General features: G+C 45.1%; 1 protein-coding gene across 3 annotated transcripts in view; it reads right to left on the bottom strand.

Moving 5' to 3' along the window:
* LOC8053863 (protein trachealess) overlaps nucleotides 1-26943 on the bottom strand; it is a 521715-nt gene that overhangs the window by 59194 nt on the left and 435578 nt on the right. For all 3 annotated transcript variants that reach the window (XM_042287481.1, XM_042287479.1, XM_040503738.2), the window contains one exon: nucleotides 10054-10313. In XM_042287481.1, the coding sequence (XP_042143415.1) occupies nucleotides 10054-10313 (260 nt within the window). The remainder of the gene's footprint in view (nucleotides 1-10053; nucleotides 10314-26943) is intronic.

The following is a 26943-nucleotide window of genomic DNA, read 5'->3' on the forward strand; positions in this document are numbered from 1 at the left end:
AAGCTGAGGAAGTTGGGATATGCGTGCTATTGCAATCGACTCTTTGGTTGCCTTTGTGGTTACGAAGAGTCATTACACGTATTGCCATTGGAGTTGTTATAATTTTCTCTGATTCTGCCTCTGTGCGTCCACTATTCGGTGAGTTCCACAGGCACATCAGTTGAAACTGGAACGCGCAGAAAAGTAAAAAAAAAAAAAAAAAAGAACACACAGGTTAGGTTTGGTAGAACAACCTGAATGGTGCTTAATGCATTCTCGTATCCACGGAGGCAACCAAAGGGTCGATTGTAACAGCGCTCAAGCGTCCAACACGATGGGCAGCGAAGCGTCCAGCGTCGTGCAGCGAACCGGCACCGCCTCGTCGACCGTCTGGTGTAGTCACGGCGCCGAGTCGACAGGCAGCCTGACTTCCATATCTGTCAACCGGTTGTTCAAAAGCAATGGTTGTCATCCACCCCTCTCAAAGACTCAAATACTCCCGCGGTATTATAATACAAACTGAGTAAAGTGACTCTAAATTGCAATGATTCAAGAAAGCATCTGCCAGTCACGAAATGCCTTGAGGCTCTCCGTCGCCCTTCTGTTTACATAGGGGGGGGGGGGGGGGGGGAGGGGGGGGGTACAATCAAGACAAAAATAGTCGCAAAAACTTCAAACAAAAAAAAAAAACGTGTTTGTATTTCTAAAACAAAAAATGAAACATAAACAAGCTGAGTGATTGAGACAAAAATTTCGCGAGCACATAAATAAATTCGGGCCACATTTCTACTGTCCTACAGTTAAAGTTTGGCGATAAGGTGTCCCAGCGCCCACGTCGTATTGTGACAGTAGCTCCAAACTGGATCGTGTTTTGCGCTTTCGTTTTTCTGAAGTCGTCAATCAACAAAAACAAATGCTTTCTATTTCGCTTTTACTCCTAGCTCTCGATGTTTTTATTCCCGACGCTTTATTCCAAATCAAAGGCGACATCCGTCGCCTTTGACCACGGTACCGGCCTACGAGTGTGTTTACAGAGAGAGTCGAAACCGGCCCCAAAATAAAAGGCCATCGAAAAAAGCGGATGCGCGCGGTTCGGAAATCGCCTCGGGGAATAGCTCTGGCGCCTCTCCCGGCGTCTCTACCGTCGCCCTGTCTCTAAGCACACAATAGCGGTAGAGGACCAGAGTGCCCGCAGATAAAGCCCCGGCATAATCCGGGAGCTGGGTACGACTGAAGTCGCTATCTCGTGGCCCTTAAAGGCGTTAATCTGGCCAGATTTATAGGCACTTGGAGAGCAAGGGGGGATGGAGAGCGGGCGCACGGATTTCGACGGGCCACGAGACAGCTTTGAGACTTCCGATGCTAAGTAAACAGCGCGCGCGCCGCAAAGGGAGCAGCTCGACATTGATCTCGAGATTTCTCTCTGTGTTCATTTGTGTGCAGTACGAAGTAAACTGTTCACATATCAATATTGTTCTTGCATCTCTATCACACCCAACGTGTTCTTGATAGGAGAAGCTTTTTTTTTCGCAGGAGATAAAAATGAGCTTATCGTTTTCATCCTCCTTTAAGCGGCACTTATTTTGGTCTAGATGGCAACTCATTCTAATGATAAATGAATCGAGATCTAGCAGTTGTGGCTGCGCTCCTTCGAGGAAACAATATAGTCAGATATACTGTTTGAGGTGTCTGACCTTAATTCGAACACATTTATTAAAAAATCCCTAAAGGGTACTATAGACAACATGAAAGCGAATAGTTAATCTCCTTTCTTTCCAGTTTCACGGCTCCCACAACGTTGGTTAAACCCCAAAATGTCAAAGAGAATGCAGTTTGGGATCTAAACTTACCGTTCTAGCCCTCGTCGGGACCACAACATGTTCCAACCTTTGTAGGTACGTCAATATAGCGAGGAAGTCTGCTCCCTTACATTGTTGTCTATAGTACATTAATGCGGTTTGTACAGGTGAGATACGGCCAGGGGGTCATTATTAAGCAACTAATACACCTATGGTTTCAATTAGAAACTTGCTGAGCGTCATCGAAAATCCATAAAGCAGTGAATTTGAGAATGACTCGAAGCACTTGGGAAACGCGGGGGTGCCCCAAAGTGACCACTCGTGCTGCAGTCGCAAGGCTAGCGGTGAGGAATCGCAGATGATTTCATTTGTGTATTCAGAAATTATATTTATTGCCTGACAAATCATGAAAATTAGCCGCCTATATAATTTCTCCCTGACCGTATAACCCAACTGCAAACAGCGCATTAGAGTGCGTTTTACGGATTATTTTTAAAAATAAATCTCTTCGAATTAAAATTAAACACCATGTAGAAAATGCGGAAAGAAAAAAAGACGCTGTGTGACAAGACCTCGTACTTCTATATAAACTAAATCTACGGAAACGCTGAAAAGGCACCTTAGAAATTCTTTAGACACAAAGTGACCTGCCCTCGTTACCAACGAACGAGGAAATTTGGTTGGATGGTTTAAGTTTATTTTCATCACACAGCTAACGTACTCACACTGTCCAATGCGCTGTCTACCGTAGTTACCGAAGTTCTAGCAGATGCTGCGTTATCTGAACGTATAGAAATTTAACAACTACAGTAACGATAAGACCGTCAAGGTGAATCAAACCAGACGACACCCCACAAGCGTAACGGACTTACCAAATTACACCACGCTGCCGTCTTTTTCTTTTTTTTAGTTGGCGCGAGAAAGAACTTAGCACTTAGCTTGGTGTACGGGATCCCGTAGCTTTTGCGTTTTCTGGATGCCGAAACTGGGATCGAGGTGCGAGAATGAACGTCAATTTAGGGCTCAGGAGCTCTTCAAGATAATTCGCTCTTCGACCGAGTACCACTGCCAGCTCGGGGCAAAGCTTTTTCGATCCATACGGCAGAGCTTCGTGTTTCAAACATATTGGTGAAAAAACGACTGCAGCAAACCTTAGGTGCGAAGTGCCCTACGATAGTAAATATAAATGCACGACCTCTAAGTAGCGAAGGTTCCCGTAAGCCTGTGACTGAGAAGCTTAGAGCCCTCTCTTAGCGCGATTCCAACTGGCTCAAGAGAGAAAACGAACATTTATGCAAAAAGAAGAGGATCTGTAGTTTTGTTACTTTGCACTTTGTCTATCTGAATTTGTGAAATGTAATTTTGTTTTGTAATTTAAGTTGAGACAGATGATCCATTCGCAAAGCTTTATCCTCTCACCGGATTCTCAATTGAACAAGAAGCACCGGCTTTTTTAATTCTTATTTTAATCGAACACGTATATTTTACAAAAAATGTGCCAAAGGGAACAATAATTAATTAATTAATTAATTTACTTTAACCCTAAAGGCCCTTTCGGGCATTTCATAAGGGGAACGTAATACAAATATTTGTACAATTGAACAAAGTGGCAACAAAAGTAGACAAAGAAAAAAAATAAAGGTACAAAGCATAAATTATACGGCCAGGGGAACAGAGTGCAGGAGTTTAATCCTCACGATAAGTCGGGCGACTAACTAAATAATATTTATTAACTATTTCATCAGTCAGAATAAAAATATGTTTTCAATTATAAACGTTTGAGAGTTATCGAAAGCCATTCAATCAATAAAAAAAAGAGTTTGGTTCCTTAAACCTTCATCTACCAGTAAACCAGATAATACGCGACTGTACTTACAGGTTCGGAGCATTTATGGCTCAGCAAACTCTGGTGCTAGAATGCGACTTGTTGAGATGTTGTGTCGCCAAAAATGTTTGCCCTTCGCTTCCACGACCGACCACAATAACTGTGTTGACCTCAGCTGTCTTCCCGGAGTCCCCCATGACGTTATTATTTTTTTTTTTCATTTGTCTTTCCACGAATACTATAGTTGATGAGAAGGACCGGGCGCTATAGACGCCATTCGGAGACGCGTCCCGCTACTCGGCTGGATGGATGAAGCAAGGAGCGAACGGTAACCCCCCCCCCCCCCCCCCCCTTCCCCCTCCGTTTTGTATGGAACGGCTGTTTGGGCCATCTAGCTCCCCAGTTATCTGGTTAGTGGTTGCCAGACGTAAATTGCTCTATTCAAAAAGTAAAGCTCGAATCCGATTGCAATTGCATCATTATTCCTCGCTTGGTCGGTGCAGCGTGACCCGCCGCAACGGTCTATGGGAAAGGTCAGCGTCGCTAAAACAGCAGGCGGGCTACATCCCTCGGTGCATGCAGAAACAGCCCGGCGGCTAATCGCGAGGTAGCAGTTGATTGCAGTCGTTCCGACTCGCTTGCAATCGCGGTCGTTATGGAATTACAACTTGACACGAGTACGGGTTGGACGCTCTCGTTTAAAGAACTGATTCCGATTGAGCATGCAGACTGAAGGTCACTGGTGAATAAGTGGCATTGTCGACCTGAAAGCTGTTCCATTGCTTTGCGTACGAAGTTATAACGTCGTCAGAACGGTAATTAAAAGCTTTGGCCAGGTTTTTCGACGCTATATACATTGCGGATAGCTCGAACTCCACCATGAATGAAATGGAGGGAACTTCAGTCTTTCTGCACGCGTCCGAACCTTGCTGAAACTCTGCGCATCCAGAGCCCGAAACGGCACTAGTCGGCTCGAGCACTGCCGCCTCCCTCTTGTGTACTGAAGCTATGACGGCAACACGCATGCGTCGAACACTTGGTGGGACCGGTCCGTTGAATACAACAAAAATTGGAAAAGTAGAATACATTCGTACAGATTTCGATCTGGCTACGACCCAAGTAACCCCTAATCGCGCCAAGGCTAGCTCGCTCGAAGTACTTTCAGTATCTTTCCAACTAAACGCACTCCTATGTCTCGCCCTGAGCTCGACGCCATAGAAAGAATAAAATCGCGAAGCCAGGAAACTCAGGAAATGCGCAAAGAACAAAGGGTCCCATAGAGCGGTGCTGATTACAGGATGTTGGGGGACTCCATTCCCGTTATTGGGTCGCATTAGGAAAAGTACCCAGCTTACGACTAAGCCGCCAAAGATTTAGACTTTTTATACTCGTAAAAAAGTAAAACCTTTTTCGCTAACAGGGGGATTTCGCGTCCCGTTGAAATCAGGTATTAGTTTCGCATACATCACCGCCCGACAAACGGAGGCTCTGAGGGAGGTTCTGTTCGCGCGGAGCCCCCAAACGACCTCCCCCAAGTCATTCGAGGATTTGGAAGTTGAGAACGGCGCTGTGCGGTCCCTGCTCGTGCGCTTCATTCGTCCGACGAGTGCAATCGCGATAGAGTTATAAACCAAAAATCGATGAGCAGAAGATTGCCTCGCTAGCTCCTAGTGCCGCCAAGAGTGTCGCCGACATTGCCAATTCATGATTGGACGAGAAACTCTTGCGGCGCCTCTAACAAGGTTCCGTTAGAGTCACTAAAAAAACTAGGCTCAGGGTACTAGCAATCGTTTCTCCAATTCTCTGACACCGCAACGACTGTTAATTGCCAGTTTTCATGACGCTGCATTTTTTGGCTCGCCACTTACTTGTGAGCGCCGCTAATTGGTCGCCTCAAGCCTCATGGGTACCGTTTGCGGAAGTGAAAGTTCTAATCTTTCTACAGGTTTTTTTTTATTGTATTCTTTACATAATTTCATTAAAAAAAGCGTAAATCCTACAGCCTTGGAGTTTGTGCAGATGAGTTAAAGTCAAAGAGATAATCCATCTAAAGGATAAGTAATTACCCAAAAAGTTACGAATTAACTTTTTAATTATAGGGGTTAGGGCTCATGTTTATATTGCGATATTGGAGGCAGACAATGTCTAGGGGTAGCCCAGTTCTAAGAAATCATGGATCGAGAAGGGGGTTCGAGCTATCCATCGCCGAATCGTACTCTAGAAACTGTCTGAAACCGAAACTAAACTTTTCTAGTGCTCGGGAAAGACAACCCACGTTTCGCACCCGAGGCCCAAGTGGTTATGACGACATTTGCGTCACTTTTCTCGTGACAGCGCGACAGAGCTGATAGCGGTAGACACTCCGCGGATGCCCAGATAAAGTGATAAACAAACTTAGCGACTCTGAAAAATTTTTATTTTTCAGTGCGTAATCAACTTATCGGTGACAACCGTATTCTGAGCTGATTTGAAAGCGGAAAAATTACAGTAAAGAGATGCACTGGAAAGCAACTTGTCATGGTCGCTAAGTTGGTTTATCATCTTATCTGGGCGGCCGCAGAGCGCCTATCGCATTCAGCTCTGTCGCGCTGTCACGAAAAAAGTGACGCAGATGTCGTCATAACCACGTGGGCCTCTGGTACAAAACGGCGGTTGTTTTTCCGGCGCGCTTTGAGTGTTTGGTTTCGGTTTCAGACAGTTTTTAGAGTCAAATTTGGCGATGGATAACTCGAACCCCGTGCTCAATACAGTATTTAGAACTGGGCTAGCCTTCGACATTCACTTCCTCCAATTTCGCAATATAGATATGTACCCTAAATCCTCTACTTAAAAATATAATTAGTGAATTTTAGTTAATTAGTCATATTTTAGATGCGTTATTTCTTTATCATAGTGTCCGCCTGACCTCGTAACTCATTTGCACAAACCGCAATGCGTTTTGCGCTTTTCTTTTTTTAAAAAGAATAAAAAAAAAAAGACTAAAAAAAACTGTATACGGTGGCGCTGTTGTTTTGCTTGTCGCGGATTATTTTTGCGAGTAGAAAATAGAAGCAGAAGGACGGTCGCTTCCTGCGTTAGGCAAGTTGGCAAAAGCTGCTGATAGCTGGAATCCAAGGCAACTTTATGGCACCCGCTATTTCGAAGCCTTTAGTGGCTCGAGGTTTTGTCCACATGGTGAAAGCAGTATCGACTTATGCTCACTTTGTCGCATAACTCTGTGCAGAGCGATGTGCATCATTCGCATCAACACATCACTCTGTGCGGAGTGATGCGGTATGAAGTCGGTGGCCTGTCCACTGCGAGAAGCCGGACGCAAACGCGTTTCTCGAAAGGGAGAACAGAAACCGCCATACACCAGAGCACCAAGAGGTACCCTTAAGCTGGCGTCCCAATGCTTAATAATAATTAAAAAAAACGCAACAGCATTTTGCTTGGAAACGCAACTGGTATGCATTGTGAGCGCGTTCTGAAGTGCATGAAAACCTCAGTTGCGTGCAAAAACAGCTGTAGAATGTAAAAAAAAAAGATGTATCTAAGGTCGCGAGACAAGTGTTTAGAAATTGTATGAGGCAGTGACATGATGTAATTATCACTGTATCAGGTTGATTTCACTACTACGGACCCCTTGTTACAGATGTAGGTAAAACTTCTGCTTACCTGTATTACAAGCGCAACTATTTGAAATACAAAATACAATATACAATTTGCACGATACACGATTCAATATTTCATCTTCGAAATATATTACCATCAAAGCACACCTAAGCCAATAATGCTTATATGCTTGTCGGCCAGATAGACTAATTGCTAAAACTTTTTATTGCAATAAAACAAGAGAAGTTAGTAGCTCGACTTATTTCAAACTACTGGACTAACTAAGGTAAATAGTCCAGTAGTTTGGACTATTTACTATGTTGGATTGCTAGATTAATATTTATGTGTATCCTCGTGCACTTCAGTCACTTATTATGTGGACGAAACGCAGAGGCACGGGTGCATACTCGCTATCCTACTTTAGCGGTAGTCGCCGTTCGCTTACGACCACCGTTCTGATGATCGTGCAGATCGAGGGCTGTAAAACAAGCGAAGCCACACTCGGGCAAGATATCGAACGCCCCTTTGTATTTTTAGGTCTTGTCTGTTCAATTGGTTTCTGTTTTCCCCCGCTCTCCCCCCTACCATATTAACGGAATTAGAGCGCTCACTTTACGCAATGTTCAGCGTCAGCAGGGAGAGGGACCGGCGACCGTGGCGGATGTCTTGAGCACTCCAACAGGATTGTTTTGTGTAAGACTCCAGAGGAAAACAAACACACCAACAAACTAAAGAACAGGGGCATCAGCGTAGGCTGCGCAACGGCTGGCACGCTCTTTAACGGCCCCCCACGGTCAACGTAGAATCGCTGCGTCATCCTGATTTCGTTAGTTGAGTACGCCCTCAAGAAAACTGTTCCGTTTCCGGTTGCTATTCACATCGGATCTTGTAAGGACCCGTTGCAAGGCGAGCCGAGCAGAACGCAGAGGTCATGCTATATAACAAGAGGGCCTACCGTGGATCCGGCATTTTGACTGGGTGGTGCTATTTGAGCGCTGCGTGTTTTGCGAAGAGGAAGAAAACAAAAATATAACGGTTACTGTCAAGAAAAAAAAAAAAGGACCACGACAAAAACGGTTGTCGGTGTCACGATGCTATAAGGTCGCGAAGACTGGGGTTTGCGTACCATTCGAAATGACTGTTTCATTACTCAAATTGTTCGAATAATTAAAAAAAAAAAAAACATTTGTGGAAGTCTTAGCGTTCTGCACCTCAGTTGCGATACTAGAGCTTTACCCTTGTTTTGACGAAATGGTTTCTCATTTAGTAAGCAGTAGAGATTAAAGGGCGACCTACAGAATCACCTTCTGCCGGGAAGAAAACCAGTTCCCAGTTTCATTCCCTCCATTCCTCTCGCACTCTGCTCTCCTTTCCTTCCGGCAGGAGCGAATCTCCGAGCTACTCCTCGCAGAAAGGAAAATGGTCTCCCTTCTTCTCGGATTAAAAAGAGGAATTGAAGGAGGTGAAGGTGTTCTCCTTTCTGGATGATCGTCGGCCTTTAAGGTCGCCTTGGACACATTAACACTACGCGTGCGCTACGGGCACAACTCCAGAGCGCAAAGGAAGTTTTTTGGGGCTTAGTTGTCATGAATTGTCTGATACAATATGATTTCTGCCAATCACACAGACCGTATGTGAAGAAAACACTGATAAGTCAAATATGCTTTACGGGTGTTTAGAGAGCGACAAGTTATGCTTGTATCTCAACTGCAAAAAGAAATTTGGTACGCGCTATAAAACGAATTATATTGATGTCTTAAATATTTTAAAGTGTATCCAGCAAGAAAGTTTACACGACTGTACTCCACTTAAATCTGTTTGTTGCTATGCAAGATTATTTAGCTCATAATCTTTTCATTTCTAAATTTGTACCACCTATCTGCAATGTCTGACATCTTACAAATATCTTGTTGTTCGCTTAACATCTAACGTGTCGTGAAAACCACACCCTGATCACATCATCGCTAACAATAATTTTATGCTTGGGCGTCTGAAACAAAATTCTACATTAACCCCTATGTCATTCATTCTGCGTAAAACTTCGCAGCGCTTTCAAAACAATTTCGATCTTTTTCTCCTTTCCATACGTCATAAAATATCTCGTTTATGGCTTTTCTACAAAAAAAGTATAATTGTACCGCTTCACTAAAAAGTAAATTATTCCTTAGCCCCTCATAAATTTTTGAGCGTGCCGTATTGTCCAACGTGAGCATACATAGACTCCTTCATATCAAGTACCTACATCAATCAGTCGAGCCGGCTTCCAGCACCTCTGGTAAACAGACCATCAATTAAACTATTTAAGAAGACGTTAACTACCACCTTTTCTAACACGCCGGACTAAAAGGTTTCTGACAAAATCGCTTACTTTGCTTGTATTCTTATTGTGTTAATTTTGTTTTTGCGTGAATTTGATGACCTTACTTTTTGTAACGCCTAGGGGCCCTAAGGGTATCGAGATAAATAAATAAATAAATAAATATTGCCACTCGGGGCATAATGTAAAAATTGAGATCAAGTGGCCAGAAGCTTTTGAGTCTTTTTTATATAGGGGAGTTACTGAAAAGCGCTGAACGAAAGTGGCTTTCTGTAAGGAAGGTAGCCCTCTAAAACTGCGAGGGTAGCCACAAAAGCGTGCTCTCTCCTAAAGGTTGGAGGCAAACAACAGAATGCCCACGAAAGCTGCTGTCCCCACTGAATAGACCCGAGTCCTAGCCGAAGGTTGACGCAGCACTCGGGCCTAATCCGCGCCAGTCTCTGGTAGGTGACGTAGAAGATCTCGGCCTTGTCGGAGGTATTGTCTCCGCTCGGGGAGACGGGGGAGAGAAGGAAGAAAGGGTGTCCGGAGAAGCTCACCCTTGAGCTGGGTCTTTGAGGGCGAGGTGGCGGCGGCGGACGCGCCCTGGTCCCTGAGCCAGGGCCGGTATCCGTGCTGGGAAAAGTCTCTGAGCTTCAGGTAGGAAATGGTGAGGCGGATGATGGAGGCCTTGTCGAGCTGGCTGGTGATGGCTGCGGGGAGAGGCAGCATCTTGGCCAGCTCGTAAAACTCGTAGTTCTCCTTGCCCCGCCGTGACCTGGCTGCGTCCCGGCTCTTTTCCTTGCGCATCTCAAGGATACTGCACGAGAAAGAGACGCCTTCTTAGTTAAATACACCGAGAACCGAGCACCAGACTTGGACACAAAATCCTGCTGTACACGGTTAAGCCTCATTATAATTCTTTGAATGTTGGCCACAATAAAAGTCATAGACACAAAATGTGTCTATGGGCTGGATTTTATGAGAAAGTGTAAAGCTCCAGCGTGACGAAAAAGTGTTAAACGCGGGCCAAGGCAACATAAAGGATGCACCGCCCGTAGTAGACAATGCATAAGCATACAAAGCACACAGAAGGCATAATTAGTCATAACAATTCATACATGATAATATAACTATAGAAACACTCAAGTGAAACCATAGAGACGCAACGAGAAGCTCAGTGGAAATCAAACCCCGGACCACGGGGTCCGCAGTCCGACATGTTTGCATGGCTCGTCAAGTTGAAGATGAACGAGAGCGCAAGCAACTGAACTAAGTATGACTTGCCGCAGACGGTCGCCTGAAGTAGCACGCGACTGTCCGCGGCGAATGATACTTCATCGAGCATACTTATAGTTTACAGACGACCGTTAAGTGATTCATACTTGGTACCGGGTTCCTAGTCCGCAGGGGTATATTTAGTCCTGCATACTACTAGGTTCGCAGGCAACCGCTGGCAGCAAGTAATTCTTAGTCCAGTATACTCAGTTTGTAGGCGATGATTAGTGGTAATTCAGGCTTAATCTAGCAGTCTTAGTCAGCAGGAAGCCGTCGGCACGCGCAGCTGGTTCCAGACAAAGGGTAACTTCCAACGTAAGCTCACTGCGTCACGGGGTGAATCACAACGTGCCAAGGGATAGCGCAGCGGGCATATCACCTCGGCACTTCAGACAAAAATCAGTTGATAAAGTAAAGGGCGCGATAAACCTCCCCCTCTCGCGATTACTTCATTTACAATGAGGGGCTCCTTGTGATCCAAGAGTACTAACAATTCGAGGCCCTACACGGACCCGCCAGAGAAGAAGAGCACACACGGGAAACTTCTAGTTCAAAGCATGCCCGTGAAATTCTCCTCCCGAAGAAATTTAAACTTGTCTCGATCATTCGACAAACCCGGAGATCGCGAGAGTCTGTCGTGTGCATGCGCATTCGAAACCATCCAAAGCTCTTCCGCAAGGAAGCATAGCAAGCCGCAACGCACGTATAATACGCAATCACGTTATTTTTTTTTATTCATCTTTTCCGCATACACAATCAGTAAACAGAACATAATGCAGACTGTGCAGTGTTGCACACGAACGAAGATTACGTTAAATTAAATGTTGTAGGAAGTTAAACACAAATCATGTGTACGTGATAGAAGTAATAATAACGCCAATAATAAAAACGATGATGCTTATACTGCCCGCTTTCCTGAACATGCCTAAAAAGCATCACCAACATCATGCCGGACATGCCCAATTTTGAAATAAATAAATAAATAAATAAATATATATATATATATATTACAAACGAAGGTAAATATTGTTTTTGTGGTCACTTCGCTTAAGGTATTAGGAATAGAGCCAGTGTCATTTAGTTAAGTCCAGTACAGCAATCATGCAACCAAGGTGACGACGGCGAGGGAGGGACGTGAAGCTCACTATAGCAGTCGTGCAAACTGACCGACAAGTCGAAAGTTTTAAATGGGAGTGAGGGAGAATAAAATGTTTCGCTTTTGTAGCTTGAATATTTTCATCGAAAAAGTGTCAGATAATGTATTTTCATACTGCTTCCAGAGAACAAGTTTAGACGAAGATGCAGGCGATCTGCCTTCACAACTCGGACCTTAGAGGGTGGAAACAAATCTTTTGTTTGAAAAGCTTCTCTAACCCAGCATCAACAGCACTGGTATATTTAATGAACCTTGAAAAAAAAGACAGGCGGAAACGCTGCCCTACATTCTTCTAAACCTAAGACTTCATGTGTGAAATCAAAACTATTTGAGAAAGAGCCATATTGCTCACGCAAAAATCAAAATCACGAAGGGATCGAACCGGACTTCGATCGGCTCCTACGACTCAATCGCCCCAAAAAAACGGGCAAGACAAAAAAAAGAAAATCCTCGAATAAGTTGAAAGCTATAAATAACAGCGTCGATAAGGGAGAAACAAGGGACTCGGCTAACCTCTTTCGAATTGAGACGGAGCTGCTTATCAACGTAGAACAGGAAGCGCCGCAGCCGCCGCGTTGTAAGAAAGCAAAACGAGATGCGTGTACATACAAACGCCAAAGGAAAAAACATTGGACGGCCCCAAACCTCCGTTTACGAGCTCTCCGAACCCCGCGACCCCAGCACGCCGACAACACGAAGCCACGGTGAAAAGAAACACGGGGAGCTCGGCGGCCCTTTTATTTAGTCAACAAAAGCTCGATAGCTGCCCGATAAAAACGAGGGCTTCAGTCGGGGAGCCCCGGGTTTTGTAGCTCCCTGATGGTTTCCACCGGCTGCATTTTAAATCGAGGCACAAGATAGAGTTGCCGCGCGCAACCCCGAACACGCGTGGTAGCAACCCCGCGTTTTGTCTCTTACTGCTGTCTAGCGCGAGCCCCTGTTCTGTCCTGCCTTTTTTTATGGTCTTTCTTGCATTCTGTTTTTTTTTTTTTTTTGTGCGTTTTGGTAAGGTAGAAGACAAACGCTCGTGCGGAATATAGAGAAGCAGACTGTCCCAAAACAAAATGTTCACAAGAAAGCCGTCGAGAGATTGGACAGGATATATGCATATATATTCTAAGAACAAGCAGTAGCGAAGTGCACTAGGCAAGAAGGTGCAATGTTTCCGATGGGATATCCGGCGTGGATCAAAGGTGGTCGTTAAATCGAGTGTACACTTGTAACCAAGTTTTCTAAGCCAAAGAGCTGTGCGTATGTAGTTTTGTGTGTGTACATGCGTGGGTATCGTTACGTACTGCTCCACTGCACGTTAAAGCTTAAGTTTCTAAGCAGAGGAAAATTCACAAGACTTAACTGTAAAGTTTATTTCTAGCTTCCAAGCTCATGAGCGTTGTAATATCTTTTGCGCGCTTTTTAGTTGATATATAGTACCTTCCAAAGTTGTAACTGAAGCTATAGTAGACCCTTTAGATTCACGCAAGAGCACACATTCACGTGGGCCTCTACAAGAAATACAGCTTTCTAATTGCCAAGGTCGAATCCTTATTGTTTTCCCCAAACACTTTCCTTATTTTGTTCTTTTATTTTTTCAATACTGACTAAATGGTATACAAAATGGCGATGTAAGCCGTTGTAGACCCATGACTGGCCACTCACTCGGTATAGAAATAAAATAAAATCTTAAGAAAAAGCACTTAAACAAAGAACACGACTACAACAACTATACGGCGTGTCAGTTACATTAAATAGCCCCAAAGAATAGTTACATGTTTAGACAATCATCAATACCTACGTGGACGGTGGCCTCTGTGCTTTTAATATTGTCTCCCCATTTCTGGCATTACTTTGCGAGTGTTTCGGTGGAGTTAGCGCATAAAAAAGTATACATAACCAGCCATTTTATTATCGTTCTTTTTAATTAATTGTTTAACCATACCTTTTCTTAACTTATTTTTGTATTGTTTCATCAATTGAGGATTTTTTATTATGATTAACGTTGAGGTTTAAACTAACCGCTATACAGACATAATAAAAAAAAAAAAAATCGCGAAAAAGAAATCAAGGTAAACGGTAATTGGCAAGACACAGAGCTGTGTCGGGTCGGTTACCTTTTGCGTTGTCCTCGTCTTCGCGCTGTGTTTTTGTTCTTTTTTTTTTTTTTTCGTTTTTTTTTTTAGCGGGGTCTACGAGTATTTGGATTTTGAATTTGAGTCGAAGAATGTTTCTTAAATAAGTATAATCGATATTCGGATTTCTACTATTCAAGTTTTTGAATAATTTAATAAATTGAACATCTGTACAAGTGACCAATAAAAATCCTGTTGATGCAGCTGTTTATATGGTCAGGGAGTTCTCGCAGGTCTCCCGCTAGATCTAAATCAATTCTGTATTAAAGGGAAACTCCGGTCAATATATATATATATATATATATATATTAAATTTGAAATTACAGCTGTTTTCAGCTAAAGCGGAGTTCCTGAATTATAAGGTATAACTTTTTTTTATCAATATTGTGTGTAGATTTTGAGTACCAAGTCTCAAAGTTTGGTTTCGGGCGTCTACGGCAAAACCAAAAGTATCTGCTAGATGGATGGCACCACCGATCTTCAGCCGTACGGCCGCGACATGGCATCAACGTGGTGCCGCGGTACCCGGTACAACCGTACGGCCAATCAACCGCAGCTCCAGCGCGACGTGACGTCACGAGAGTGCTGCGCCAGTGTTCTTTGGCTAAGCGCTAACCCGCTTGCCGCCCGCTAAGGACCAGAGTCGCCCTTCGTTTTCAACCGGAGTTGAAGCCTTGACGAACAAACCATTTCGGTCAACAGAAAGTAGTCCTGTTCCTGTGTTCCTAAAACAAAGCAGTAACGTTCCTAACTTCTTCGATGCGCTGAATTCAATGAACTTGTGTCACCTGCCGACGGCATTGTGCACTATGAACTTATTCTCGATTGTTGCGTCCATTATATAACAACTAACTATCAAACCACAAATAACAGTCAGAATTGACACCGCCTCTTTCGCTAACCCGGCGCTCCACGCGCCGTCGAGCGCGGTGCCATACGTTGAACCGTTTCAAACGGTTGAACGTTTCCGCCCGGTTATCCGGCACGCTGCGTATCCACATGCGGATGGGCAGATACAGCCTTTAGCTGTGTCTCGCGTTCTTCCTTCATTGCAGTGTGGTCATTAACATCGATTTTATTCGTGGTGGACTGTTTTCATTCCGCGTGCCCTGCAGGAAAGTAAACACGTTGGGATAGCTGTCTCACCAACTGTGTTTTTTTTTCTCTCGTTTGTGCACACCGCAAATAATAATTTTTCTGTTTTAACTTGAATTTGATATTCGAAATGTTGGGCATTATTTGGCACTATTTGTTTCCAATTTTATTCGAGCTAAAATTCGCCTATTAACATTTGACATTCGACTTTCTGGCCATTATTGGGCACTATTTGACTCGACTTTGATTCTAGCCAAGATTTCTCAATTTGCACACCTCTATTTCTTAGAGAGCAACTCGTACCCATTCGCCGAAAAAAGAAAATCAAGAAATAAAAATGCTTTTCGGATCAGAAGCGGGTCAATAACACTAATTTCATAAACCCCTGGCGTTGGAAATTTAACTGATTGCAAAAGTAAATGGTCAGCCAGAACGATGGAGACAAAACACAGAGAGGGAGAAACAGAGTCATACACACCGCCGATCGTTTACCTTTGCAATATGTACCAACTAGCTCAACTTCAGCCTGTAATCAACTGGTTATACGTTAGGCTTTCAGTTTTCTTGTTTTTATAAAACTACGTTTCTTTTTCCGGCGTCATGCTTTAAAAGACGCCGACACGCGCTAACGTTCACAAAAAAACGAAAGACACCGCGTTGAGAATTTTCATGCCTGAAAAAAATTTCCCTGCAAGACAATTTCGATATACTACTACTGCCTGTCTATCCAATATGTTCGCACTCCTAGTTATCATTATTTTCAAGGCGTTCGCCTTCAGATTGAATTATTTTCATGAGAGAGGCATTGCATTCCCGTGGAGAATAATAATAATAATAAAAATAAACAATAAACTTGGCCCAGAGGGATCACCAGTGATCCACTCGAAGACGGCTGCGGTTTTACGATCTTAAAGAGGAGCACGGATCGAAGGCAAATTTCGAATATATTTGCTTGTTATTCACGAAATCCCTCTACATGTCATGGCGTGAAAAGCCGTGTTTATGTTTTCCTTTTCTTGATTTCTTTTGTACCCCGGGTGCATTTTACGACGACAGTAAACTTTTTAGTGCTCGTAAATCAGTATACAAGGCACCTGGATTCACGCTTCGTGTCTTCGCAGGCTAAAATATTACAACGAGATTCATTTCACCGGCGTTCACTTCAAACAAGGAATAAAAAAAGCCGGTCTTACGTTGCGTATTGTGTGCGGCCGCTGTGGGAGGTCCGGTCATGAGTGTTCCGCTAAGAGCCAGGTCGGAGTGTAAAATATCGTTGAAGGAGTGAGCTAAGGGTGAGGTTACGATTACGCCAGTGCTTTGTAGAGGCTAGCAGGCGAACCGAGACATTTAGGCACGAATGCAGTGTTGTACCCCAAACTTTTGATGTAAAGAAACAAAACAGAAAGGCTCATTTAATTGCCACACACAAAAAAAGAAAAACTGTAAAGTAATTTTTTTTTTAATTTAGGTTGCTAACAAGCTATATGTATTCCTTCTGACACGCCAGCTACACTGAAGGAGGAGAGGCTCTAATAGCGTATCAATGAATGGGACTGCCACGAATGCTGTAGCTAGTGCAGGTGTGTGTGCTTTTCTTGATAATTTTTTTTATGCTTGAGAGTGATTTTGCTTATATATACTTGCTGACACTCCTTCTCCTTATGGCTGGTAGTATGCTCAAAATAAAATGAATAATAAAAAATAATTCTCATTCTGCCCCAACCAGAAGACAGAACTTACGAGGGGTCCACGCACAAAGGGTTAAAAACAACGACATGACCGAATAAACAAATAAATAAAATCTTCAACAATTGATTTATTTTGCAAATTATTTACCGAACTGATATTTTTGACTACAAAATCTAAACAACTGAGCCTCTCCTGCTTCAAGCCACCTGGAAACAGAGTTATAAAACATGAAACACGACGCAGGACACCTCGCCAAGTATAAAAGAAGACCACTTTAATAAATGACAATGATGCGATGGATGTCCCCAAGACGAACCTGACATCCTACCTCGTCAGCGGTAAAGGGCAGCAGCGTGATAGTTTACTCAGTGCAAGATTTCATTTTAGTTTGCCATAGCCAGGAAAAATATCTTCTCCTTGAAGCCGGGACTGTTTTAACATTGATTTCGGTACCTGGGTTGGATTTTGTTGACCGCGAAACCGAGATCTCATTTGCCTCTCGTGGAGCGTACGAACATAAGGCTCGTGGACGGTTTGTCTGCTAACGCGAGCGAAGAACGCGGTTAGTCTGCTACCAAAATCATTCTCTCTTCGAAATTAAAAAACAAAAACAAAAAAATACCGTACGTCATCTGCTAACAATCCCCCCCTCCAAAAAAAAAAATGTTGATTGTTGGCTGCAATCCGAGCACCGCAGCGAAGTGATCGAGCCAACGTTATTAAAACACTCAGGTGGGAAACTGACCCTTGAAACCCGGACCGCTCGCGTCCACCGAGATCAAATTGGATACGATAACAGCGCCGCCCTTTAGCGACCGGTCAACACATGAAAGTCGTTAATATAGCCACTGCGACATTGCACTGCGAGATGGTGTCACCAGACTTTGCGCGAGGCGCGACTTGACCTGAAGGCTAGATAATATTTATTTATTTATGTATTTATTGACATTACATCTCCGTTTGAATATCTTGTACGGGTGGGCAGTAAACAATCATCACTGCCAATACACCGAGAGAAATATCAACAGGGTCAGCACTATGTATAGTCAACATTAAAACAAGTCAACACGTTCATGTGTACAGAGAAAAGAAAACTTAACATCACGATACACATCAGGTTTACTCAGAAGAGCCCACCGAGCACAAAGGAAAAAAAAAACTAATTTCAGAAATTAATACGGAGAAGTGTAATCGCAGAATGGTCACCGTAGCCCCACTGCCTCAACTCCGGTGAAGACACCCATGCATGCACTGTGGGAGGCCAATCTGAGTCAAGTTAACTGTCTGCTAAAAGTGAGTGCCCTCGTTAAATTATAACCAGCGAATGATTAATAGTAGGCATGACTACATTATTAATCGTGATTAACGCCGCTCTGCATTGTTTTATAATGTTTTATTTTCACTAGACACGTGTTTTCAATTAAACCATGCCATGTGCCTAAAACCGCAATCATCGAGCAGCAAGAGAAACCGCACAAAACTACTGTCCATATTCTATTAGGCTCCCCGATGGCCGTCCACACCCGCACTAAAGCTGCCGAACAGTTAACGGCGTGCCAGCGACCTGTAAGCTTACGTCCCGGGCGCCAGCGGTAGCGGAGCGCGGACCGCTTCGTCCCCTCGCCTCGAGAATGCATTCCCCTGCAGCCATCTCGGAAGCAGAAAGTGCCCCTGCCTTTACACGCTTTGTCCATCGAGTCCCGGTTCGCCTCGTCCAAACGAGCTGGTGCCATTCGGTAACCCGCCGTCCTCTTTTTTTTTCTTTTTGAGAAGGAGGGCGAACGGCCGCAGTCGTTGAGGAGAGCGCACTCCAGGAGCGAGCATTAGCGTGATCAGGTCGGCCGGCTTGATTGGCCCATAAAGGCAGAGCTTTCCGCCGAATTACTCGAGCCCGGCACGAGAGGGCGCAGATAGAGTGCGGCCACTGGGACACAATGGAAGCGATGGGGACACACACGGCAGGAGCCACCTTCCGGGACGAAAAACAAAAACAACAAAGAACGACAGAAAAAAGAAAAAGAGACAGATGAGAGGAGAAAATAAAGAAAGTTTAAACAAAGTAGAGGGCAATTTACGCGTACGATGGCTCTATGCACCCAGTCGTGTTTCTATAAGCGAGTGAGTGCGTGCGTGCGATCTGTGCCCCCGGCTGTTCGCGTGCGTGTGTGTGTGCGCGTCTGTGCTTGTGCTGATTTTTGTGTTCGTGGGACCTGTGTCTGTGCGCGCCCTTGTTTGTGCGCGTGCATGTGCGGTTACTCGCGTACGTGTGTGTGCTCACGTGCATGGTCAATAAAACGTGGGAGAGGGGTACTTGTTAGTGTAAGCGTGTATTCGTGTGAACCCGCGTTTGGGTGTTTGACGGCAAACGCTTGCATAAAAATTTGTTTTCGTGTGCGTCTCTAGTTGGTACATTCTCTAACTCACGTTCGCACAAAAAAAAAAAGTTGGTCGAAGCTGGTAGAAAGAACCCGAGGAAAAACCTCCTGGAGGCTCTAAAGTAGCAGCCGACGTCTAGCGAAGATAATGAAAAAGTTTCTGAACGAAATATCGGCCGCAACTCTGAGGCCTTCGGGGGGTTGGTTATCAGATACAATTCGCGTGCTCCGAACAAAGCAGAAGCAGAGACAAACGAAGTTTTCACACTTCACAAATCGCCGCACGAACATATAAAAAACTTGCTTTGAGTGTTAATTTATATGCTTATGTTAGCTATATAAGCTATATTACTTTATTACCCCGTGAATGAACCTCCCGTAATTTGTCTTCATTTCTTCGAATTGAGCACCCAGTTCACACGAGCCTTTCAGGGCTAATCTGCCAGCGAACGCACAGGTCCTTACCATGTAGTATGGTAGCAGCATTTTGAGAACATAGAATCATAAAGTGAATGTTCCCGATTGACACTTGAAAAATAAAAATAGGAAACGCTTGTCCCCGGCCCGGTTTTCCACAAGAGTTTTTTTATCACTTCGATCCTTTCCACTTGTTTTCTCAGCACGACAAGCGCTTTCAAAAACAGCGTGTACAGGCGAGAAACAGTCTCGGAAGTCAAAGTCACCTTTGACCAGTGTGCCTGAGCACCCATAGTTTCGTGTGCCACTTTCAAATTATAGTATTTTTATTTTATTTCTGATATAGGGGGTACCCGAAATTTCCGACAATTTGAACATACCACCCAAATCATTTGCAATACGAAGATGTACCACTAGGCGCATCTTGATCTATATTTCAGTATATGCTCTTTGAGTCACTGGTCTGCCAACTGAAGTTTTTCTAAGTGCACGTTTTTGCGGGGTTCGGCTGTATTTTCTACACCGCGTTTTCTTGAGGAAGCAAGACATTTTAATCTCGTTTTGCGTCAAGGTAAAGAACCTGCAGCTGAAAGTAAATAAATCTCAAAGAAGGCTTTTGGCGAGCAAGTTTTAAGCCTAACAAGAACGTGTAAGTAGATGAAGCGTTTCAATGGTAGCTAAAAAAACATAAGATAAAGGCTGATAATGCTCTTTCGTTACATTCGAGGAATTTTCATAAGAAGTTTCTTCAGACAGGTCAGAGGATCAACAATAAGTTTTACGGCGACGTTTTGAGACGACCGAGGGAATGGATAATGTGCAAGTTGCGTGAGATGTGGAACAAAGACTGGTTGCTGCATTATGACAATTCGCTTGCACACATCTCGCTCATTGTGAAATACTTTGTTGCACACACACACACACACAAAAAAATCATGACTACTGTCTTGTCTTTTTCGGTTTTTCCTCTCTTCTAATCGGGTCCCCTGGAATATCTAACTTTTCCCTTAAATACACCTCCAGTTGAAAGGGCGGCCTTTTTTTTTTCATCGAAGAGATTCCAATGGAGTCGCATTCGTTGTTGAAGACATTACAGCACGCAGGCTTTAGTGAGGGGTTCCCAAAAAGTGAAATCTCTGGAACCGATGTATATCAGCCCAAGGTAACCGCTTTGAAGGTAATGGTACAAATTAGGAATCGAAGTGCTCCCTATCTATGTTTTTACGAGTAAATTCTCCGAAAAGTTGAGTAGCACGCCATAGGCTTTTTCAAAGACCAGCCCAATTTCCGAGCCTCGTCTACCATCACCTCTCCACCCGGGTCTAAACGAGCCCGCCCGCCTCAGTATCGCCCGTAAGACTGCGAAGACATCAACAGGGAGCCACCATCGCGCGAGCCAGGAAGGCGGACCGTCGAGAAAGTAACCACGAAGCGGACAAAAGGGGGCAGTGAGGAGGCCACAATAGCCACCCCGTGGAACGAAGAGCAAGGCTGCTCCCGCGGAGCCGATAACCGTAAATCCCGGATCTGGAATGGCCCGCCGTTTGGCCTTCTCCCACCGAGCGCTGGGGTGCGAGCCGCGGCGCCCGTTGCTGCCGCTATTAGAAGGCCGTTTCCGGGAGGGATCCCGACGCTGGGACCCCGGGCAGCGGTCAGGAGCTCGTCCACTAAATATCCCCCGGGGCGACAGGTGGACGCCTCGCGCGAAGCCGCATTGGCGTTCGAACAATCTTGGCTACGGGTGGCTGGCGTCAGCCAGGTATTCCAGAGGCGACGGGATGGCGTGTAACTCGGAGCGGCCTGCATACTGTTGAGTAATTAATAGTCATATCATGGCCTCCTCTACACTCACTGAGCCTGCGAGTTGAGTGACAGAATGACCGCAGCCCTAAACAACGAGGGAAAGACCACGTAGGCAGCACTAGAGAGAGCGGTACCTGTTTGCAAGCGAACAAGCGCAACGTACTTGACAAAAGGCCGCGCGTGCGAAGCGGAGGGTGGAGGACGGCGGAGCTATCGCGCGAGTGGCAGGGAAAGGAGGGTAAGCGTAGGGTTGGCCGTAGCCGGAGAGCAGATTTTTTGGCAGGAATGTTTCGGAGAATCTCTGCTACGTGTTCTCTGGCGCTCGCCACCTGCCTTGCTTTAGCGCCGCTCTTTTCATGTTGAAAAACAGCGCGACTGGGACGAGGACACACAAAGACGAAGAGAGCACAAGACAACGCGCTGACTAGCAACTGGTTCGTTATTAAAACATAAGAGAGGATGACAATGAAATGAAAAACATGGAGTCAAATGTTCGCGCGCTTGCTTGGCGCCTCATGAAATATGCTCGCGCTGTTTTTCAACATGAACTCTCAACAACTCGCCCAGTTATCGAGCCGCTTTTTTTCTCTCCTAGGTTTGACGATTTGTTCTGGTGCTGAACTAGCCGGCTCAATATAAAGCAGGGGTCTCCAAACTTTACGGTCAAGAGGCCGGATTAGGTGTGTGTCGCCGTCTCGAGGGCCAGAAAATAAACGAGTAAGTATAACTTAGAAAAAACAAAAACACGAAATAAATGTACATAGATAAGCATTTCGTTAGACAAGTTCAAAAATTACAAAATCATCTAAGGTGTTAATAGAAAACCTACAGGCGAATACCAAGACTTCCAAGTAAAAGTAAAGTCCAATATATTATATAGTTTAGTATTTACCTAACTGCGACATTACACAATAATTGTAGCCCAGAAAACTCACCGCGCATAAATCAAAGCGCATAGGAACGTTGGAATATTCGCACAAGGCAGAAGAGTGATCAGAATAGTAGGGCCGATGACGACAATACGCGATGCTTATGGAACAGGACACCAAGCACAATGATTTCACGTAGTTACACAGACATGAAACATGAGACTAACACTCAAGACACCGGTGATGACAATGCGCAATAAAGTTGACACGAAGATATCCGCGGGATAAGAATTTAAATATATACGAAGCGTTCGGTGAGCGTCCCGTCGCCGTTTCTTTACACGGGCTTGCTTTTGTGTCAGCGGGCCTGCTGGAAACGAACCGCGGGCCGAGCGCCTCTGTAATGAGCGCGGCCAGCCGTGGGACGGTGGGGTTTGGAGAACCCTGGTAGCAAGGACACTATGGTTACATTTTTTTTTTATTGCCTCGTCATAATCCAAAGTGTTGGACCCTCTTCGGGTGGGGCAGAAGGCCAGACTTGAGCGGTATTGCACAGTTTATTTTTTTCCGCTAGTAGGGTACTTTCACTCGATATCCTAGGATTAAGGATATCGAGACCTTGTGTGAAAGAGTTGCTCTTCTTTTCTCTGGGGTTCGTAAATTCACCTTATTTCTTGGTGTTTTTTTCGTGATCGCACGGTGTCGGCATCGGGAGCTCCGAAGAATGGCAGGTCCTGGGATGAACAATACTCAGGTTCTCGAACTGCAAGGCGGACAATTTTCGGAAATCGAGGGGAACGGAAAATACCCGAATTACGGGCGCCACCTGGCGCTGTTTTTGTTTACACTTCAGAATTATTAGATAATTAGCCTTCTTTCTTCTCTATGCGAGACATCTCTAGTGTATAAGTTGGAAATGTTACATAATAGCGCTAACTTGTAAGCTAGGAATAAACTTTTTAGCGTCAGAAATAAAAAAGGCCTATTACAAAAGCAAGCACGAGGTTTTTTTAGGTAAGCTGTTTAGTTGACAGTGCTTGGCTTTTGTAGAAAGTGCTCTTGGACGGTAACATTCTCACTGTTGCTTGACAAGTAACTCATATACTTTATACTCCACTATTAGACATCCCCAATAGTCACAAGTCGCCGCAATCTGCCCGTTCACGCGTACGAACATTCGGAAGCTTTGGGGCTGCACCCGCTGCAGCCGAGATTGCGGCAGTCGGCACGAGCGTCGGCGGTCGGGCCGCGCGAGTCCCCGGCCCCGGTGTCCCCCGTGGGTCATTCCGGACCCCGGGGGCCCGAGCGGGCACTCGAGTCGGCGCCAAACAAACGCCGCTCGTCCATTTTTAACGACGAGGGACGCGAGCGCCGGCGTTGGCTCGGACCGACGCACGTGACCTGCCACTGCCAGACAAATGGCGACCTCAGAGTGGATGTTGGCTGAAAGCGCTGCCGCTACCCTCGTCGATTATTAACGCTCTCCGCTTTTTCCTAATAGGCACTCTTTCTTTCTTCGGTAGCCGTGCTCTAGCCTTCTTCGATTGAGTGGGGTCTCTGCGCCGATTCCGAAGAGTCGCAAGCAGCTACGCGGCACGTGGAGCTAAAGCTCGTGGTCTGTAATCTTGTAAGATGAGTGTAATCTGCTCTTCTGCCGGTATCGATGCCGACGCGGGCGTTTCCTATTTGTGCGAGCATTCAGTAACCACCGCGTGATACATGCTAAAGGCACTAAGCTCAGCAGCCGTTCTGCGCCAACCAAAGTGCCCCTTTGCAGTAGCGGAAACACCACTCGTTATTCGTGGTATAAAGGCTCGTGAATATTGCGTCGATAAGTTCAAGGCGGACAGTCTTGCACATCTGACTAAAATGCGACCTCGCCTGAAACCGTCACTTTAAAAATACAAGTTTGAATGCAAAACTTAAGTAAGCTTCGATGAAGGAAATGCAAGGACAGGCGTGTCTTTTTTTACATCATGTTCGCTGCCTGTCAGCTATGGAGAGCGATTCGGCTAAGAGCAGGAGGTCGCTCTTTTGTGAGTGTTTAGCGATTGATTGAACTAGTGTTTATGGTGCTAAAGTATCAAGTGTTACGATGCGCCAATTTGTCCGACTATTAAAGGGAAAAAGTTTAACACGAGCAAGCTCTAGTGCCTGGTGATATATTTATTTATTGTACCCTCAGGGCCGAAGCATTACAAAGGAGACTGGGGACAGAAGTACAAACGTAATAAATAAATGGTTCATACGGCTCAAATAGTACACGAATAATAACTTGTTAGTATTTGGTTAAGACGGGCAAAATCGTTGATGGTTGCGATGGATGGGGGAAGGAAGTTCCTTTCACGAGACGTACTAGGGATGAAAGAGCTGAGGAAAAGAATGTGAGGGCTGTGCCAACTTTGCAGCTGTGGTCGAGGCGAGAGGAGACGTAGACTGGATCACTTATTAGTGTTTGTTTTAGACTAGGATTATAATAATATATTTTTTTTAATATACATAAACGAGAGATTGTGCGGCGCATTTAAAAAGGGGGCACTAAAAGTCTGGATTTCATGGATGTAACACTTGACGTACGATGATAGGCTGGTAATATGAACCGTGCTGAACGGTTTTTTGTACGGCTTCAATTGAAGATATGCAACTTTTAGTACCAGGGTGCCAGACTGAACTTGCATATTCCAGTTTTGGTCGAACTAATGCTTTATAAACAATCAGTCTCAAAGAAGACGTAGCCTGCGAAAAGTGACGTCTCAGGTGGGCAAGGGTGCGGTTTGCGTTGTTAATATCATAATTGCTGGAAGTTTTCCATAACACGGCCGAAGGTAACACTTGCGGTGTCTGGGGAGGAAAGCAAAAATGAACCGATTAAAACGCGTACTTCCTTGGCATGCTCAATCTCGACCCATACACTTTCGGGAAATTTCTTCAAGTCTTCGCGTCTCCTTGAGCGGTAGCGCCTGTCGAATGCGACCAACACCCCGCCTCCCGTCCTGCTCCGCGGGGTAAAATCTCGATCGCGACGGAGCACCTCAAAACAAGGAGGGAAGTACTCGGAGTAGCCGCCTTAAGATACACAACTGCACTTAAGACGACCTACAAATCACGTAGCAACAATAGCAGGCTAAAATTAATACTGAGGTTACGGGAGGGGTTTACCTAACTGCCCCGTGAAGAGGAAGAGGGTATATCTTTGTCGGTTTGTGCACAGTATTGCAAATCTCATTACTTTTTTGCCATACCTCGTACCTTGTCTTTATACGGCAATAGCGAATAATGGCCTCCCCTTTTCCGCTCATTCCGACATATTGTATTTACGTTTCTGCTTTCAGAGTAGGTAGAAGCTCCTTGGAGCACCGCCTTCTTCCCGGGATGGGCCAATGACAGCTCGACAAAGTGGTGACGCCACGGGCGTGGCTCGCTATGCGCGGCGCCCTAAACAGCAACCGTTAATCGATTTTGATTCGGGCGCACCTACGCATGCGCGAAACGCCGAGCATCGAAGCCAAATAAAACGAGGCAGGAGGAACGCAAAAGGTCGCCATGTCCGCCCTGGGCCCGGACTCGAGGGAAAATCGACCCGGGCCCGCGCGGCCAGCGGCGCACTCGACCTCGCCGGCGTCGTCAGAGCCGGAAACAGTGGCCTGCCTAGAAACTGGCTTTCATTTGTCTACATACTAACACGTGACGCATGTTAAGAACCCCGGGTTATCAATCGTATTGTACCGGAGAAGTTACCGCATCGGAAACACGCAGCAAGTGCATATACACACGAAAAATACATATATTGGATGGTGCACATAACACATCCTTCAACTAGTAAAGAACAAGAGTGAAAAAGAACCACAAAAGGCGTGGTGAAATTTTGGAAGGAATAGGATAAAAATTGGTAAAACAAAGGGAAATGCCAGAAGAGAAGCGAGAAGCAGATGCATGTTTCTTGGTTTCATGAACACAAAGGACCAACAGTGGACAAACAGAAAACACGACAAACATGGACGGCGTTCAACTTCAAACGGTTTATTTCGTCTTCCGGGTGATCGTCGAGAACCTGCTTTGTGCTCAAGGTCAAACTCAATCCTCTCCCACCCGACCGAGCCTCCGTAATATCTCCTCGAGAAGTCTGTCCTCCTCGCCGAAATTAGGAAGGCTCGGTCGGGTGGGAGACCGTTAAGCTCAAAAGGGCAAGCACTGACAAGTCAAAATCATCTTTTTTTTAATCCGAAACGATTAAAGACGGTGTCTGGATATTAGCTTAAAATGCGAAGTTTTTGAACTGAATATTTGTGAAGTAAAAGAACAATTTCCAAAAGCCGAATTAAGTTCCCGCGCGATCCGCGATAGTGCTGTGACGTCAACGATTGAGTCGTCCTGTAACTCGAGTTTCTCTCCCGCCACCGTACCGTCCCAACCTGAAGTGTGTTCTCCCGCATAACGCTATCAACCGCGCTTCTCCGTACGGACTGCTTATCGCTGTGAACAGACGACACTTCACTTTCGAGTTTGACGTTCTTTTAGGACTCTTTTAGCGATCTCAAATTTTTTGAAACGGTGTGAGGTTGAGGTGGACGCGCAGTGGACTTTTTTGAGCGACGTAGGGGGCCATGTCGTGCCAGTGCTGCGTGACAGGCTGCCCCGATGG

This window comes from Ixodes scapularis, unplaced genomic scaffold (assembly GCF_016920785.2).
Source record: "Ixodes scapularis isolate PalLabHiFi unplaced genomic scaffold, ASM1692078v2 PGA_scaffold10__122_contigs__length_95168666, whole genome shotgun sequence".
Lineage (NCBI taxonomy): Eukaryota > Metazoa > Arthropoda > Arachnida > Ixodida > Ixodidae > Ixodes > Ixodes scapularis.